The sequence below is a fragment of the Megascapheus bottae genome, chromosome 9 (assembly GCF_031878675.1).
Source record: "Megascapheus bottae isolate mThoBot1 chromosome 9, mThoBot2.hap1, whole genome shotgun sequence".
Classification (NCBI taxonomy): domain Eukaryota; kingdom Metazoa; phylum Chordata; class Mammalia; order Rodentia; family Geomyidae; genus Megascapheus; species Megascapheus bottae.
Genome location: NC_143517.1, coordinates 39,739,211 through 39,756,805, shown reverse-complemented (window position 1 = coordinate 39,756,805; position 17,595 = coordinate 39,739,211). Strand labels below are relative to the sequence as shown.

Below are 17,595 nucleotides of genomic sequence, written 5' to 3'. Positions count from 1 at the left end.
GGCTCACAAAACATCTTTAAAAATTCAGCTGTAACTGTTTACAAAAGGAATTGCTCAGTCTATATCCTCCACCTGTAAATGACTTTGTCGTCACTTGAAGATCTTGTAGCTTCATTTAGAGGAACAGCCCCATGTTCTCTTGACTCTGAAAAGCTCATACACAATTTTCCCAGTTAAAGGTTGAACTATATGTAATCCACCAATTACATGTTCTCCTGAATAAAAAGCATTGAAGTGGTGTCCATGGTCAAAAAAAAAAAATCAGCTGTAGATTTTGTGGCATTCAAGCACAGTCTTCAAAAGTAAAACATTAAGGACTGGGAATTTGGCCTAGTGGTTGAGTGCTTGCATAGCGTGCATGAAGACCCAGATTCGATTCCTCAGAACCACATACATAGAAAAAGCTGGAAGTGGTGTTGTGGCTCAAGTGGCAGACCACTAGCCTTGAGAAGTATGCTCAGGCCCTGAGTTCAAGCCCCAGGACTGGCAAAAAAAAAAAGTAAAACTTTAAGCACGAAAGATAATGTAACTCAAGAATTGGTGTACAAGAATACCTATTTGTGAGAAAACTAATCATAATGACATAACTGCATATAATGCCAGCACAAATACAACAGACAACACACAAGTAGAAGATGACTCAAAATCTTTATCAAGAATTAGTAATTACAGAAATTAAATTTCCTATGAATAAAATACATAAGTACATATGCATATATAATTCATATGTGCATATAGAAGAATTCTTATAAAACTGAGATCATTAATGAGTATTTAAATATAGGGCATTCTGCAGACTTAACAAGCACTCTACAAGCTACTCACCAGTCATCAATATAGGTTTACATCTACATTTGTTTACACAAAGGTTTAGTATTAACAATCTCCTATGACATAAAATATTCTTATTGTTGGAATCTGATTTCTTTTATAATTTGCCTAACAATAAACAACCAAGATGCTTTGTGATTGGTATAGAAAACTTGACAATGCTATTTGAAAATAAATTCAAATCTTGAAAAGTATAGCTTGGATTAATCCCTTAGAATATAGTCTAAGAATTGAAATTGCGAAGAATGGCCCCTTTTTAGTCGTTCATAAATATTGCTAGATTGATTTGTTTAGACTTTGTACCAAACCAAACTCCTACCAGAATCTTATCAAATTGCTTACCTCATTATAAGTTTCTCAGCTTTCAGTTTTATTTATAATTCTAGCTACTCAGAAGTTACAGGAGAGGTTATCCAGTTTGAAGCCAGCCACAACAAAATCAGAAAGATATTGCTTAAAACAAAAAACCTGAAGCTTTTAAGCATTGGTCAATTTCACAAGTAAACCAATTGCTCTTTAGCATTTCAATATAAATTTCTTTGACCACTTACAGTATCTGTTTTTCACATATTTCTAATCATTTGAATATCTACTTGTATCTCCCCTGGCCATTTTCCTTTAATGCATTTGTATTTTCTTACGAAGTTATTATCTATAGTTTTATTTTATAGGTTTCCTACTATATATACTCCTGCAGATATTTCTACAGTATCTCTCATTTCCACATTTTAAGGAAAATGGATTTGAATTTTATCTAATCAGAAGGGAGAAAAATTTCAGTTCAGTATCTATACAAGGGCTTCTGATCATTTATGACACACTTCATACTTCAAATTCACATGAAAAACACAGTAGTCAACTAACTGCTTAAACAAAAATGGTACAATCAATAGAATATTATTTCCATGAAAGTTGTAAACTCCTGTTTCATATGCATGAAGATGAAGATACGGTACCAAAAAAAGAAAGAAAGAAAAGAGATGCAAGAGTTTTCTGTACAATCAAGATCCCTACAGAGGAGTTAGAACAACTAGGAAAACAGGTAGGTAGCAAATTCATACATGACTTTAATCCCTAGTGTTTTGTAGGAAAGCTACTATAAAAGCACTTTCAAAATTTGGATAAAATCAGAAACCACATACAAAGCCACAATCTGAAAACCTAAAGATAACTTGGGTTGATCTGACTTTCTAAAATAAAAAATAAAAAGTGAGGTCTGAGACTGTGGCTTAGTGGTAGAGTGCTTGCCTAGCATGCATGAAGCCCTGGGTACAACCTCAGTATAACATAAACAGAAAAAGCCAAAAGTAACAATATTACTCAAGTGGTAGAGTGCAAGCCTTAACCAGAAAGGCTCAGGGACAGTGCCTAAGCCCTGAGTTCAAGCCTCAGGACTGGCATAGAAAAGAAAAAAGTGAATAAAAAGTGAAGTAATAATGGTAGCATTTGATCCATGTAAAAGGTACTTAAATATTATATATTTTGTAGTTTTGTTTCCTTGTAGTTAATTTCTAACCTGTATGTCCTTATATTCTAATTTATAATTTACTAATAAAACTAGTCTTTATTAGCTTCTAAAATCAGTTTACCATTTCTAAATAAATAATAAAGATGCCAAAATTGTGACCTTGTGCTATAAATGAGGGAAACAACTGGTTATCCAGAGGCTCAATGGATTTCTCCCTCTGGCTTTCATCCAGAATCCAAATTGTTCAAAGGAAGAAGTAATTTCCTGTTGCTGTTGAAACTGCTCCTGACTCCTAGCATCATGATTTAACCAAGGCATGTGCAGATTCTAGAAATAGGTAAAAGATTTGCTCTGTAGCTTAAGAATTTTGGACCCACAGGTTTATAAGGGTAACTTCAGAATAAAATTAAATTAGATCAGCTGACATACAAAAACAAGAAAAAAGATAATATGGGGAAAGAAACTTTGTTTTAAACAACTAAGCAATTCATGTATGATACTATTTCAAAACAATTAATACAATTTACATCGTTGTTCCTTTTTTTTTTTTTTTTTTGGTCAGTTATAGGGGTTGGACTCTAAGCCTGGGCACTGTCTCTGTGCTCTTCAGCTCAAGGATACAGCCCTACCCCTGGGCCTGGGCGTTGTACCAGAGCTCTTCAGCTCAAGAATAACACCCTGGAGCCACAGCACCAATTCAGGTTTTCTAGTTGTTAACTGGAGATAAAAGTCTAGAAGTCTTTAGTCCCTGGGCTGACTTTGAACTGCAATCCTCAGATCTCAGCCATCTGAGTAACTAGGATTTCAGGCATGAGCCACCAAGCCAGGCTATTTACATTGTGCTTTTTTAGTTTACAATATTCTTAAGGATATAATGTTAACCTTCAAAACAATCAATTCTACTAAATGCATGAAAATACCTTATCTTTTTAAATAAGAAAACAATACCCAGGAAAATGAGTTATTCAAACTAATACAGTTTACAATGGATAAAATTACACCTTTATCTAACAACCATTCATTTACTCTTTCTTAATATGTCAGAAATTATAGTACATGGGGACAAAACCATGAGAAAGGGTATCAATGTGAAAGAAGGAATGTACCTACTATCTGATGAATGTAACTGCAACCCCTCTCTCTATACATTACTCTGACAATGAAAAAAATGCTACTTTAAAAGCAAAAAAAAAAGAAATTACAGTACATTGATGCATGATCATATTCCTACACACAGAAAATATGCAATAAAGTATTTAATGTATAAGTGAATAAGAAATGATGATACTAAAAAATACAATAAAAACACAAGGATGATTAAAATATTAAACAGTAGTCATTCAATAGCTGTGATCCTAGCTATGCAGGAAGATAACAGTTGAAAGCCAGCCCAGGCAAAAACATCCATGAGACTCTAATCTCCAGTTAACCACCAGAAAACCCAATAGTGGCACTGTGGCTCAAGGGATAGGATGGTAGCCTTGAGCTGAAGAGCTCAGGGACAGCACCCAGGCCCAGAGTTCAAGCCCCACGACAAAAAATAAATAAATAAGCAAATAAATAAATAATATGAAAAAAGAAAAATTTGACAACTAAAACTTAAAGTAACTTCATGATCTAAAAAAGAATTTTGTGTTTATCTTTTTTTTACTTTTTATATATATTTCATTGTAATTAGTAGAGGGGTTACATTATATTTGCCAGATAGAAGGTGCATTAATTCACATACATTGATACCCTTTCTCATATCTTGGTCCCCATTTCCCTTCCCCACCCCCATCCTTCATCTTGTTTCCCCCCCTGTCCTATCCAATTTCAAATAACCAAATACAAATATATCCAATATATCAGATAGCAAAGTGAGATACTGTAACAATATGAGATAACCATGGGACAGCAAAAGAGATGAGAGATAACATAGTACATTAAGGACAACAATCACTCATTATATGGCTCTTGTTTCTATATCCTAGAAGTCCTTTCATTTAGCTTCATACTTTATGGCCTTAGTTCCTCAAAAGACTATGTGTTTATCTTTTTTAATATATATGTAGATGTTAAAATACATGTTTGATATATATCAGTAAAGTCCCACTATTATTATTGTAGATAGAAATTTATATTTCTTATCCTTTAAATTGCTTTTTGAAAGACAGTTATTAAACTTTTTGCCAACTTACAATCAAAATGCATATGGCAATTATTTTGCAAAGACCTTTGATTATGTATATACTGATACCTTTTTAAATGGAAAATCATATCTTAATTAGCAGGATAAAAACTTCTCCAAGTAAAAATCAACATTTGCAATGTAATCGATCGTACAAATTATCATAATACTCATTTATAAAAGTCACATTGCTCATACATTCCCATAAGTAGTTCATATGGTAAAAAGATCAGTAAATTTACTTTTTTGTATAACATCTTTAACATTTGCTCTCCTTTCTATGCTTGTGATTCAATGTAACATTTTGAAATCCCAAAGTTCTGAGAAAAACATAAATCCTTGTCTCACAGCTGCTGTTTGACTCTGGAAACACATGCATTTTCTTTTCAAGCATCTACCACCAAAACTCCCAAAGGGATTGGGCTAGAGAACACCTGGATCTCTTCATTTAGTTCCAATAACAGAGCCCAAACTCCAAAATTACAAAAATAGACGCTCTGTTCAGCTGCAGTTACATCTTGCCCTTAATTCCCGTGAACAAAAATGCTAGGAGCATGAAATCATTCAGGCAGGCTCTGTCATCAAGAGGATAAGATTTTTTGCACCACAAGCCCAATGGGAACATGATAGAAAACTGGCAACAATTACAGATAAAGTACATAGTAAAGTCCTCAGGGAGCCAAGAGGAAATGTAATAAGATAGATGGGTATAATTTTTACACATTTATCTCCAAACCACAAATGTGAATTGTCTTTAATTGCTACAATATACAAGGATTCTTACTCATGAGTTCTGTCCAAAGTACTTAAAACATAACTTCAAGGCAATTCACATAATTCTACATTATGAAAACTTTCTTCTAAAGAACACTTTATTCTACATTCCCTATAACTTAAAACTTCCAATGTCAAATACTATCTATTATCAAAACTCCTTAACAATTCATATTCTCAGCAACAAACCAAAAGGTGTGTGCTTTCGGGCATGTTTTAATCAAGAAGGTCAACTAAATTTAGCTAAATTTCCTGACACTGGAACTATAATTATCGCTTTTCATTAATAACCAAAAGTTCCCCATATTTGATGAGTAAATGTAAAAATTTATGAAAATCTAACCAAGTTTTTTAAGCCTTATATTGAAGAAATATGAAGACTAGCTTAAAGGTTCATTATATATAAAAATTATTTTACCATGAACATTTGTCTCTCATTTATTTTAGAATATATTCAAAATCACCTTAATTTTCCTTTTGTCATCTTAGGAAGAAAATGGTTTTCTGAGTTGTATACATTAAAAGAAAATAATGGCTCTAGAGTTCACAATATGTATGTATAACCCTAGAACGCAAGAGTACAGAGCAAGAATCTGCTTCTCCTCTCCCCCAAAAACTTCTCATTAGGTTTATACAGTGACTACAGTTAAATAGATACTTCCAAATATATCTTATTTATTAATGTGAGACAGAAATAAACTAGGTAAAATTCCATAGGAATAGTAACAAACTCCTTATAGGTCCATAAACATCAAATATGGAAAATTATCTTCATAATTGTTCACGTAAAAAGACATATAGCCGCCTAAAATGGGCAGCAGTGGCTCATACCTGTAATCCTAGCTACTCAGGATGCTGAGACCTGAGCATTGCTCTTTGAAGTTAGCCTAAGCTAGAAAGTCCCTGAGATTCTTTTCTCCAGTTAACTACCAGAAAGACCAGAATCCATGGCTCAAATCCCAGAATGTGAACCAGGAGTTTGGCCAAGTGGTAGAGTGCTTGCCTAGCATGCAGGAAGACCTGGGTGCAATTCCTCAGTATCACATACATAGAAAAAGCCAAAAGTGATGCTGTAGCTCAAATGGTAGAGCTCTGGCCTTAAGAAAGCCCAAGGACAGTGCTCAGGCCCTGAATTTAAGCCCTAGGACTGACAAAAAAAAAAAAAAAGGTAGGATGCTACCCTTAAGCAAAACAGATCAGTAAAAGAAGAATGGGGATCTAAATTTAATCCCCAACACCAGCACCAATAAAATACATATGTAAAATAATATAAAATATAAATTATTATATTCATGTTATACAAGTATAATTCAAAAGAATAAAAGACATAATCTTTACTGGCAAAGAAACTAAGAACAAAGCAGGTAAAAGTACAACTTAACATGAATCTAAGAAGTATACATAATATATACTTTGTATTATACAGAATATTGTGTTAAGTTTTGGAGTGCCATTTTAAAATTGACCTTTTTCAGTAACGCAGTAGAAATAAACCAATATGGCAATTAAACTGAAGCATATGAGAAATGACTAAAGCAATGCTATAATATTTAGACTGAACTATTACGTTCTAGCTTTAAAAAATGATCTTGTAGCGTTTACAATCCGAAGAGAAACAAGGAGGGAGGGAGCTGGTCCTGAAAGCTTCAGCTTACGAGACAAAAAATGCAATGTGTAAAATCATTATTAATTACATATGATGTCATAAATTATTGTTATAACTGTGCAATAAATATTATGGGTAACACTACAAAGGGTAACACTACAAACAATACTTAAGGAGCAAATTATGCAGTTCACATTAGATAAGAAAACTATGATGTTTATTTTTCAATGTGTCAGGCACCATTAAAATATCTGTAGGTAAATGGTTAAGTAATGACTAAACCTGGAGTTTGGATCTCAAATAAAAATAAAGAAATATAAATTTATGCTTGGCTAATGAAAGGGAAAGAGCAATAACATAACCTTAAAAATGACTGTTAGTTAAGGGCAGAAGACTATTCAACAACGTAATGGACCTTACAGAGACTTATCTCTCCACATACATAGAGGTCAAGAAAGACTATGGTTTCAGTAGAAAAAAAAAAAAAAAGATCAAGAGTAAATGTTAGAAACTGAAAAAAAAAAAACTGGGAAATGAAGCTAAATGATTCAGTTTAGTCAGGTTCATACACAGCTGAAATAAAATTTTATGACATTTATTATAACAAAAAAATTGAAAGTCAATAAATAAGATCTAATAGTGATTAGGATTATAACAGAGGAAGAACAGAGATTTTAACACTGAGCAGAGAATAAATAGACCAAGGATACACGTAGGAAGAAAACAAAATCATATGTAAAAGTTTTATAACAACTGAGGAGAGAAAATCACCTGTACATCTAAAACAGAGGGAAATATATTAAAATAGATTTTTAATGCTTAAAAATACAAACGAAGGGGGTTGGGAGTTTGGCCTAGTGGTAGAGTGCTTGCCTTGCATGCAGGAAGAACCCGGTTCAATTCCTCAGTACTATATATACAGAGAAAAAGCCAGAAGTGGTGCTGAGGCTCAAGTGGTAGAGCTGTAGCCTTGAAAAAATCCAAGGACAGTGCTCAGGCCCTGAGCTCAAGCCCAGGACTGGCAAAAAAAAAAAAAAAAAAAAAAAAAAAAAAGGCCAGCACAGTAGCTCACACTTGTAACCCTAGCTACTCAGGAGGCTGATATGAGAATCAAGGTTCAAAGCCAGCCTGGGCACTAAAGACCATGGGACTCTTATCTCCAATTAACCACCAGAAAGCCAGAAGGGGTGCTGTGTCTCAAGGGGTAGGGTGGTAGCTTTGAGCTAAAGAGCTCAGGAACAATGCCTAGGCTCAGAGTTCAAGCTCCAGGACTAACCAAAAAAAAAAAAAAAAAATGCAAATGATACTCGTAAGTTCTTTTGATTCTAACTAGAATGTCTTCCATGATTACTTCATACCCTAATCAGATATACAAATTTATTCAATTATTTATTCATGGCTAAGAAAGATCATTTTGACAAGTAAAACTTCTTATGTCATGAACAAAATATAGAATATGAAAAGCCAAAAGTTTGTGTTTAATTCGAAGAAAATGGTTTAGAATCCATGCAAAAGTATCAAACATAAATATATCATACAAAGGTATATCAGTTGGAGTTAGCAAGTCTTTCTATGAAGGAAGAAGAAAAATTTATTTATTTGATTTCTAATATCTGTGCAAATATTAGAAAAATGTTAATGCCATTAAATAGTCAGAAAGCAAGATGGTATATGAAGTCTCACAAGTACCCTCAACTCCCTCATTGTAATCAGAATCAGACAAGCACAGAATGCTATCATGAGGGAAGGAGGGCAAGTTGCAAGGGAAGTATTAATACTTCAAAGAGGAAGCAAGGTTCTGAAATCATGAAATGTAGCTCTTTAGACAATGTTTACCATGAAGTAAGAAAGAAGATACTCAGAATTAAAGAACTTCTAAGACTAATGCCATGCCGTGCAATATAGATACTATGGTCAAAAGAGAAAAATGCTCCCCCCACAAAAAAAAAGCCTAAGGTATGGAGTAATAGTATAATCTAAAAGCCCAAGTTTAGGTTCAAAGTCTGACTTGGTAAGTGTGGATAAGTCATTTAACTTTTAGGCTTCTATTTCTTCCACCGTAAGGCAAATAGTATTGCTTTGCTAAAAGTCTTATTTTATAAAAAGTATTTTCATAAAAGTTATGTTCAAACTTTTATAATGAGTATCACTAACGTCAGTAATATTCCTTTCTATTACATTAACTCCTACTTCCCATTAAAATCCTGCCTATTCTCTCCCATTCTGGTAATCAAGCTCCTCTTAAAACTCACTTCTCAGCTTACTATTATATAAAACCCAGATACTTCTAGTTCTCAGCTTCAATCCTCTCTCCATCAACTTGGAAGAGAACACATCATGGCAGCTGTCTTCCACACATCATGCCATAATCCTCAAAACTAATTAGTATGATCATATTTCAAATTTATAAACCCATGGGAAAAGTTCATTAACAATGTCACCTAGACAACTGTTTTTGAGAAAGACAAAAGGGATAACATGTTCTCTTTAATTTTTCATCTAAAGGAGTTGAACTACTCAGAATATTTTATTTTTAGTATCAGAAGACCTTTTGCTTATCTCATTTTCTTTTCATGTTCAAGCCTCAAAACACAATTCTTTCTTGTTTGCTCATTATTTAATTAAATATTTATTTTTAGTGAGTCATCGGCCAAGGATTGTTCTAAACAATGAAAATATAGCAAAAGCCCAAATAAAGAATAAAAGTCTAATAAGCAGGAAAAGAAAAACAGCAAATTAAATCTGTAGGGTAAAATATAGTACACTGTGATAAAACTAAGAAAACCTAGTGAAGAGAAAAAATCAAGAAGTATGAGTAACTACATTATGTATGTACAAAAGTATAGGCAACTGGATGCATGTGTGTGTGTGGCGGGGGGGGGGGGAAGGGGGGAGGGGGCCGCGTGGAGAGAACCACACACAGTAGCCAGAAAAATACTTGCTGAGATACTGATATTATTCAGTAAAGTCTCCAAAGACAATTCACAACTTGTAACTGTCTTTGATTTCTCTATACCATCTGCCATATATATGCACACATACACAAATACATTTCATTTAAATCTTGTTACATAATCAAACAATTAGTCAAACATTAAAACTGGTTAAACAAGAGTTTTATTTTTGTGTTTATTGTTCTTAAACTGTGTAAGAAGTTATATCTTTTTTCTCTCTCTCTTGTTTTTCTTTACTCTTCTTATGGTTTATCTCATGCTGTTACTGCATCTGATTTTGTACCTGGTATATTGTATAGATATTTATTTGTTTATCTGAAATAGGAAAGGAGGAAATCAAGATGACTAGGAGGAGGTGAAGGGAGAAACACTGGGAGAAAAACATGGGAAGAGGTATCAGTGTTCAAGAAGTAATGTATCTGCTACCTGACAAATGTTACTGTAACCCCTCTATACATTACCCTGATAATAAAATACAATTGAAACTAAATAATCCTTGTGCGCTCTCTAAACCATTATCAAAAAATATCTAAGCCATAAATGTGCATGTAAGTCAAAATGTATATATAAAAAGAAAGCTTAAAATTTCAAAATGGTCAAAAATAAAGCATGTGAAAACGCTGAAGTAAAAATTCATTATTTTTTAGGATTCAAAAATATCAAAAAGAAAGTTTTCAAAGAAACAAATACATGATCACATTACAATTTTACGTACAGGTCTATCAACATCTCTAAACATGACACTAATGTTGAAGTTTAGATGAATTTCCTAAACAGCAGAAAAAGCTATAAAACTTTACACTTTAACTATTGAAAGTATCACAAATAATATTTTTTACAAATAATACTTCTATCCACCTTACTTTTAGAAGCACATGAAAAGTTGAAGAAAAACTAATGTGAGGAAGTGGCGCTATGGTTCAGTGGGTAGGATGGTATCCTTGAGCTGAAGAGCTTAGGGACAGTGCCCAGGCCTAGAGTTCAAGTCCCATGACCCACAAAGAGAGAGAGAGGAGAGAGAGGAGAGAGAGGAGAGAGAGGAGAGAGAGGAGAGAGAGGAGAGGAGAGAGAGGAGAGAGAGAGAGGAGAGAGGGGAGAGAGGGGAGAGAGGGGAGAGAGGGGAGAGAGGGAGAGAGAGAGAGAGAGAGAGAGAGAGAGAGAGAGAGAGAGAGAGAGAGAGAGAGAGAGAGAGAGAGAGATAATGTGACCCTATATATAGATTCAACTTATGAAGAATAATATGAATATTAAGAGAAAGAATACTTACTCTTTTTTTTTGTGGGGGTCATGGGTCTTGAACTAGGCCGGGCACTGTCCCTGATCTCTTCAGCTCAAGGCTAGTACCCTACCCCTGGGTCTGGGCGTTATCCCTGAGCTCTTCAACTCAAGGCTTCTGCCCTATCCTTGAGTCAATTCCCACTTCCCATATTCTAGGCTAATTGGAGATAGTCTCAAGTCCTTTTGTGTCTGGGCTAGCTTTGAACCTTGATCCTCAGATGTCAGCCTCCAGAGTAGCTAGGATTACAGGCGTGAGCCATTGACACCCAGCATAGTTGTAATTTTTGAGACATCTCATAGTGGTTAGTCCAATTTAGACCACTGCCAATATGTAAGGATCTCTACATCCTTGCCAATACATGTGAATTTTCATTTTCTTGGTGACAGTTATTCCAACTATGGTAAAATGAAATCTCAATGTAGTTTTTATTTGCTTTTCCTGGTGGTTAATGATACTGTACATTACCCACACAAATATTAGGTATTTATGCTTTAATAGGAAAAAATGTCTGGGTGACTTGCACGTTTATTGATTGGATTATTTGTTCTTTTAGTGCTTATTATTTTCATTATCTAATCAAGATAGGAGTTTCCTGTTGGATAATAGCTGACCAAGATTTTCGCCCATTCGCTAGACTACCTCTTCATTTTGATGATTGTTTCTTTTACTGTCAGAAAAATAAACTTTTTATTTACTGCAATTCCAACTGCCATCTTATTCTGATGTCCAAACTACTGCAGTACCATTGAGATAGTCATTGGTTATGCCAAAGAATTCTCTAGTAGTTTTCAAAGTCACATGTCTTCTATGAAGGTTTTTTATACATTTGAATTGATTTTTGTACAACATGAGAGTTAGGAAGCTAGTTTTAGTCTTCCTGTGCCTAGATCTTAACGTGTCCCCCTATATTTTCTCCTAGTAGTTTTCTAAGTTTCAGGTCTCCCATTAACATTTTTACATATTTTTTATTGCTTTTAGTACAATGTGAGAAATAGGAATCTAGTCTCCTACATGGGATTATCCAGTTTAATGAAAATAACCTTTGAAAGATGGTTCTAATATATGCTTTTGGTACCTTTGTCAAGATTAAAGTACTACATACAGCTAGCTCTGCGGGTTTATTTATAAGTCTTCCATTCCATTACAAAGGCTTGTTTTTGTGAAGGTGCCATGCTATTTTTGTTAACATGTAACACTTTTTGAGGAGTATTCTCTTTAGAAGCAAGATAGCAGGAAATCATCAGACTAGTCTTTCAAATAGTAATTTCTAATTTCTAGTGTATTACTTAGTTAAAAATGGGAATATACAGTAAAACTTATCTTTCAAACTGTGAGTTAGATGCTAATGCTTTATGTCTGCTTCTAGCTACTCACAAGATTAAGATCCGATTATCAGGAGAAGGCCCATCTAAAGGATAGCCAGTAAAAAGCCAGACTGAAGGTACAGTTCAAGTGGTAGAACACCAGCCAAGCAAGCAAGCCTCGTGACAAACCCTGAGTTGAAACTCTGGAATTGGTATTACAAAAATGTTTTTGTGTTCTTACATGTATTTACTTGTGCATTGTTTTAATATTTATCTTTAATTTAGTTTCTGCCAAATTAACTATAAATTATTTTGTTGTTTCTACTTTGAATTTAATAATGTTAAACGTAATTCCTATAAGCTATAACATTTAACTAACTTACAATGATAATAAAACTCTACATGTATGCGAGTATTTCAAAAATACAGGAAAACAAACTATAAAGGAATCTTTTTTAGGAAACCCCTTTAAGAAACTTTTATGTTGGCATTTTCTTAGCCTCACTAATACTAATCTACTTAACATCTTGTCAGGGTTTTTAGCACCCTTTGCCTCCTGACCAGCAGGAAGGGCAAAGAGAACACACCCGGACTAAGACAAGACCGAGAAAGGATAGGGCCGGGTGGCCGCCTTCACCCAGCCCTCCCTCTCCAGAGGGAAGACACAGATGTGCCAGGGAGAATGTCATGGCAGACTCCTTTAATGGGAAAAGACCAGGGCTAAAGTAAGATGCAGGATTGTCTATTAATATAAAAGTAGGTAGGACAGGGGGAGGTAGGTGAGGTCAGAGAGGGAGGCAGGGCCAAGCCATGGGTTTTAGGTAGCCTTATTTTACATCACAAACCATAGCCAAACCTCCCAAGCAGGAGACAGGCAGGCTGGATCTCCAAAACCAGGAAGTGAGCACTGGGCCACGAGGTAGGCCTTTTACCCTTGATGTGACATGCCCCACAACTTTTTCTTCCTGATATCATGTTTCAACAAGAGAAGTATGGTTCTAGTATTGTGGTAAATAAAATGTAATAGAGGAAAAAAATACAAACCTGAAAAGTAAGATCTCAACCTCTGTTTTTAACTTTTGCTTTTGTTTTTGTTGTTATTCCCATTGTCAAATCCTGTCCTTCTACAAGAGCACAAAAGGTTCAAATATCTAATTTCAATATGACATGCTGTGGGTCACAGTCAAAGATCTACTAGTTCAGGAAAACATATGTTACAAGACATGCTAAATTTTAGAACTCAACTGAATGTTATAGGTATAAATCTCAGACTAAGTGTTAAATACACACCAAATCCCATAAATAACATCAAGTGGGAGAAAAACAAGAGATGGGGTATCAATGTTTGATAAGAAATGTACTCATTACTTATGTACTGTTTTCATTACATTATATAACTGTAACCCCTCTGTACATCACCTTGACAATGAAATTAAATTTTAAAAAGCATTACTATTTGTAAACACATTTAAATTATTAAAGATGACACAAAAATATTGCCTCTGAATTTTAGAAAAGCACAACTAAAGAGACTACCCAATGAACACAAATTTTTCTTAATTTTCTTTTAAATGACAATTTTATAAGTGATTCTGGGAAAGAAAACATAAAATAAGGCAATAATAAATGCTGAAACTTACCAGAACTGTGACAGTAGTCCATATGTTGTGGAACTTGGATAGTAAAGGCTATCAAGTCTGGAGCTAAAAGAGATTCTGGCTTTCTAGTCTCATTGAGCCACTTGGTACTGTGAAGGTCTTTAGTGTCAGAAGGACCTTGAAGCAAAGGAAGCAACTTCTCTTTTCCACTGTCACCTGAATAAAAAGTTATTGGAACAACAACAAAAAAAAATCAGTAAAATGTCAGAATATCTTGGTGATGCTGGATCTTAAAACACACAAATACAAAAATATTTCAATTATATAATTTTAGGGGTACATTTAGTTGCTAATCTATAAGTCTAACAAAACTATTTTTAAATATTCCTGAATTTGTTGTTGTAATTGTTCATTTTTTTTGTACTTGTTTGCACTTAGTATTCAGGTACTCTAAAAATGATTTGTGCCTCTGGTCTTTTTGCATAAATTTTAATGATAAAGTCTCATTTTTTTGCCTGGCACATGCAAGGACCATGATCCACCTATTTTACTGTTCATAATGTAGATGCAATGACTATACATCCAGCTATTGATTGAAAAGTGATTCTCTTCTGTGTGCCCAGGCTAGCCTGGAACTGCAACCTACACTTAGTTTATCAAGTGACTAGGATTACAAACCATGAGCCACCAGTGCCCAGTCTAATGTTAACTCTTAAAATTAGTTTTAATGTTTGCTAATAAACATAGAATATGTTCAAATTTTTTTTATGATGGAGAGTAATCCTAGCTAGTAAGCTGGCTGAGATCTGAAGACCACAGTTCAAATCCAATGGTGAACATGAAAATCCATGTGATTCTTATCTGTCAAAAAGGGAACTATGAATCAAGTGGCAGAGCACTAGCCTTGAACAAGAAAGCTCAGGGACAGTGTTCAGGGCCTGAATTTAAGCCTAGCACCAATAAATAAATACACACACACACATAACACAAAGACATCTTTCTAAAAATTTAATGCAATAATTACAATTATAATCTTACCTTGAAATTTATTCTGTGCTGAAAATATTACGAATAATTTGAGGAAAACATTATGAAATACTAGTAGAAAAAAGCAAAGTCAATTATGATTCTGAAAACTACTAGATTTTATTTAATCCTATAATACTAACATTTTAATTTAATATTTAACTGTCACATGCAACTCCAAATTCTCCCCAAAAAGTATCAGAATGTTATTTTCCCCCTCCGTACCTATTCTTAAAACTGCAAAGTTCCTTTCTTAAATAAAAATTAATTCGTCAAAGTCAAGAAGTATCATCCTGGCACTATTAAAAATTTTTCTAAGGCAATTTAAAAAATTAAAACCTCTGATTCATAGGAACAATGAGTAAAGTCTTGTTTCAGTAACGCTCCTTGTAAAATGTAAGGCCAATTCTCCTATACAGGCAATAAAGTTTTACACGATCCAGCTGCACATACCTGGGGCTTTGGCACAAATTTTTATTGATCCCATAGTCCCAGAGGCACATTTGACCAATGATGTGCTGCAGTACTTCAATTCAAGATTCTGGATTGAGCCCTCAAGAGTTGGCAGGGGATTCTTAGATTTCACACCTAATAAAAGAAAACTGCAAATGTACTAGCCGATTGAATTTAAATAATTTTTATACTCCTTCACCAAGGCATTTAAACTTAATTATACTTTAATTATCTACTTCAGATGTTCTCACAGTATTTGTGTTAAGTTTCAGAATCCAGTGTTTAAAAGGCGAAAGGATAAAATTTTTAAATAAATGGGCTGAACTCTCATAACTATATTTGTGTACTCGGTTCTTGATTAGTCAAGTTCAAGAAATAAAATCAAATGTACAAATATTTACTTTAAAAACAGACGAGTTTTTAAAAATCATACTTGACTTTATAATATTCTTTTGAAACATATATTTCGGTGGAGATATTTACAGAGAAAGATACCAGAGTAACAAAATGTATTGATCACATGGAATGAAGAGATATAAAATAACAAGGTTCTTAATTTAAAACATAACATCTTGAGAGGGAGGAAGGGAAAATGGGACCAAAACATGAGAAAGGAAATCAATGTTTGTGAAGTAAAGCATCTTCTATTTGCTGAATATAATGTAACCCTTCTATTAATTACAATAAAAATTATATTAAAAAAAGAACCAGGGATGGTCATAAATACCCAATAATGGATATGATACTTCTAACAAATGAGCATCCATACCAAAATTCCAATAAAACTGAAGCAAATAATCAGAAAAAAATATAACATTTTAAAGCAAAAGGAATCTCATACATTAAAAAAATTTTATCAATTAACAAAAAGATAAATATTAACATATCTATTGCATACTACTTGTTGAAGGATAAAGAATAAAGAATAATTATCATAAAATGATTGATTTGAAAATGTGATCTGAATAGGCAAAGAATCCTAATGAACACTGTTCTGACAGCACTAGCAGTGAGGACAAATCATAACCATTTTAAGGATTCATCATCACTATCATCATCATCTAACATTTATTTAAAACTTACTATGTATTATGCATATAAAATCACTCAATCTTCACAAAAGGCCTCTAATATAGACATTATTGTCTAAAAACATCTGTTGTGTTAAGGCACTAAGTTTGTCAAAATGTATTAGACCAAAAATAAAATACTACAGTACTCTCAAGTCCAACAGTAATCAAGTAGTATCTAAACATGTATGCAATAAATCGTGCATTTTAGAAACTTATGGGCAAATATCCAAGGAGCTTTTATTTAAGTGATTGCTCTAAAAAAAAAACACACACACAGAAAGGGCTACCCTTTTTGTTACAGGCTGTAATTTACTAAAAACAACAAAAAAGGTTATCCAGAACCTTCTAGCAACCAGAACCCATGAAAGTTTGTTAGTTTCTTACAAAACATACTCTTGCCATATAATCTAGCAATTGCACCTGAGTAGTTATCCAAAGGAGTTAAAATTTAAACCCATACAAAATTCTACACACCAATAATTATGGCAGATTAATTCATAATTGCAATAACTCATTATAATTACTGGAGCTTTGTATACTTGCCTAGCATTGCAGAGGCTCTGGGTTCTATGCCTAAAATTGCACAGAAGGGGACCAACAGTTCATGGACTACAGGATTCTAAGTATATAATCTTCTAGAAAAAGCAAAGTATGAATACAATAAAAAGATCAGTAACTACCAAGGATTGCGAGCATTGAAGAATATGCAGAGCAGAGAGGATTTGGAGACTGTGAATACACTGTATGATTCTAAACAGTGAGTGCACACATTGCACAAACTCACAGGATGCACAGTACTAAAACTGAACCTAAAGTAACTATGGATTTGCATGACTATATGACAATGTCAGTTTATCAGTAAAACAAATAGAGGATATTGATATTCGGGAAGGCCATATATGTATGGAATAAGTCAGAGAAGGAAAATGAAAAATCTTTATACCTTCTTTTCAGCTGCACTATGGCCCAAACTGTTCTTTTCAAATTATCTTTAAAAAATGGAAAACTAATAATAACAACAACCTTCCCAAGCTTATTTACTTAAACTTTTTAGTCTAT

General features: G+C 33.7%; 1 protein-coding gene across 1 annotated transcript in view; it reads right to left on the bottom strand.

The window, feature by feature from the left end:
• Vps13b (vacuolar protein sorting 13 homolog B) overlaps positions 1-17,595 on the bottom strand; it is a 494,062-nt gene that overhangs the window by 349,555 nt on the left and 126,912 nt on the right. The window contains exons 18-19 of the mRNA XM_090339134.1: positions 15,464-15,598; positions 14,027-14,200 (exon numbers count right to left, since the gene is read on the bottom strand). Of these exons, the coding sequence (XP_090195260.1) occupies positions 14,027-14,200; positions 15,464-15,598 (309 nt within the window). The remainder of the gene's footprint in view (positions 1-14,026; positions 14,201-15,463; positions 15,599-17,595) is intronic.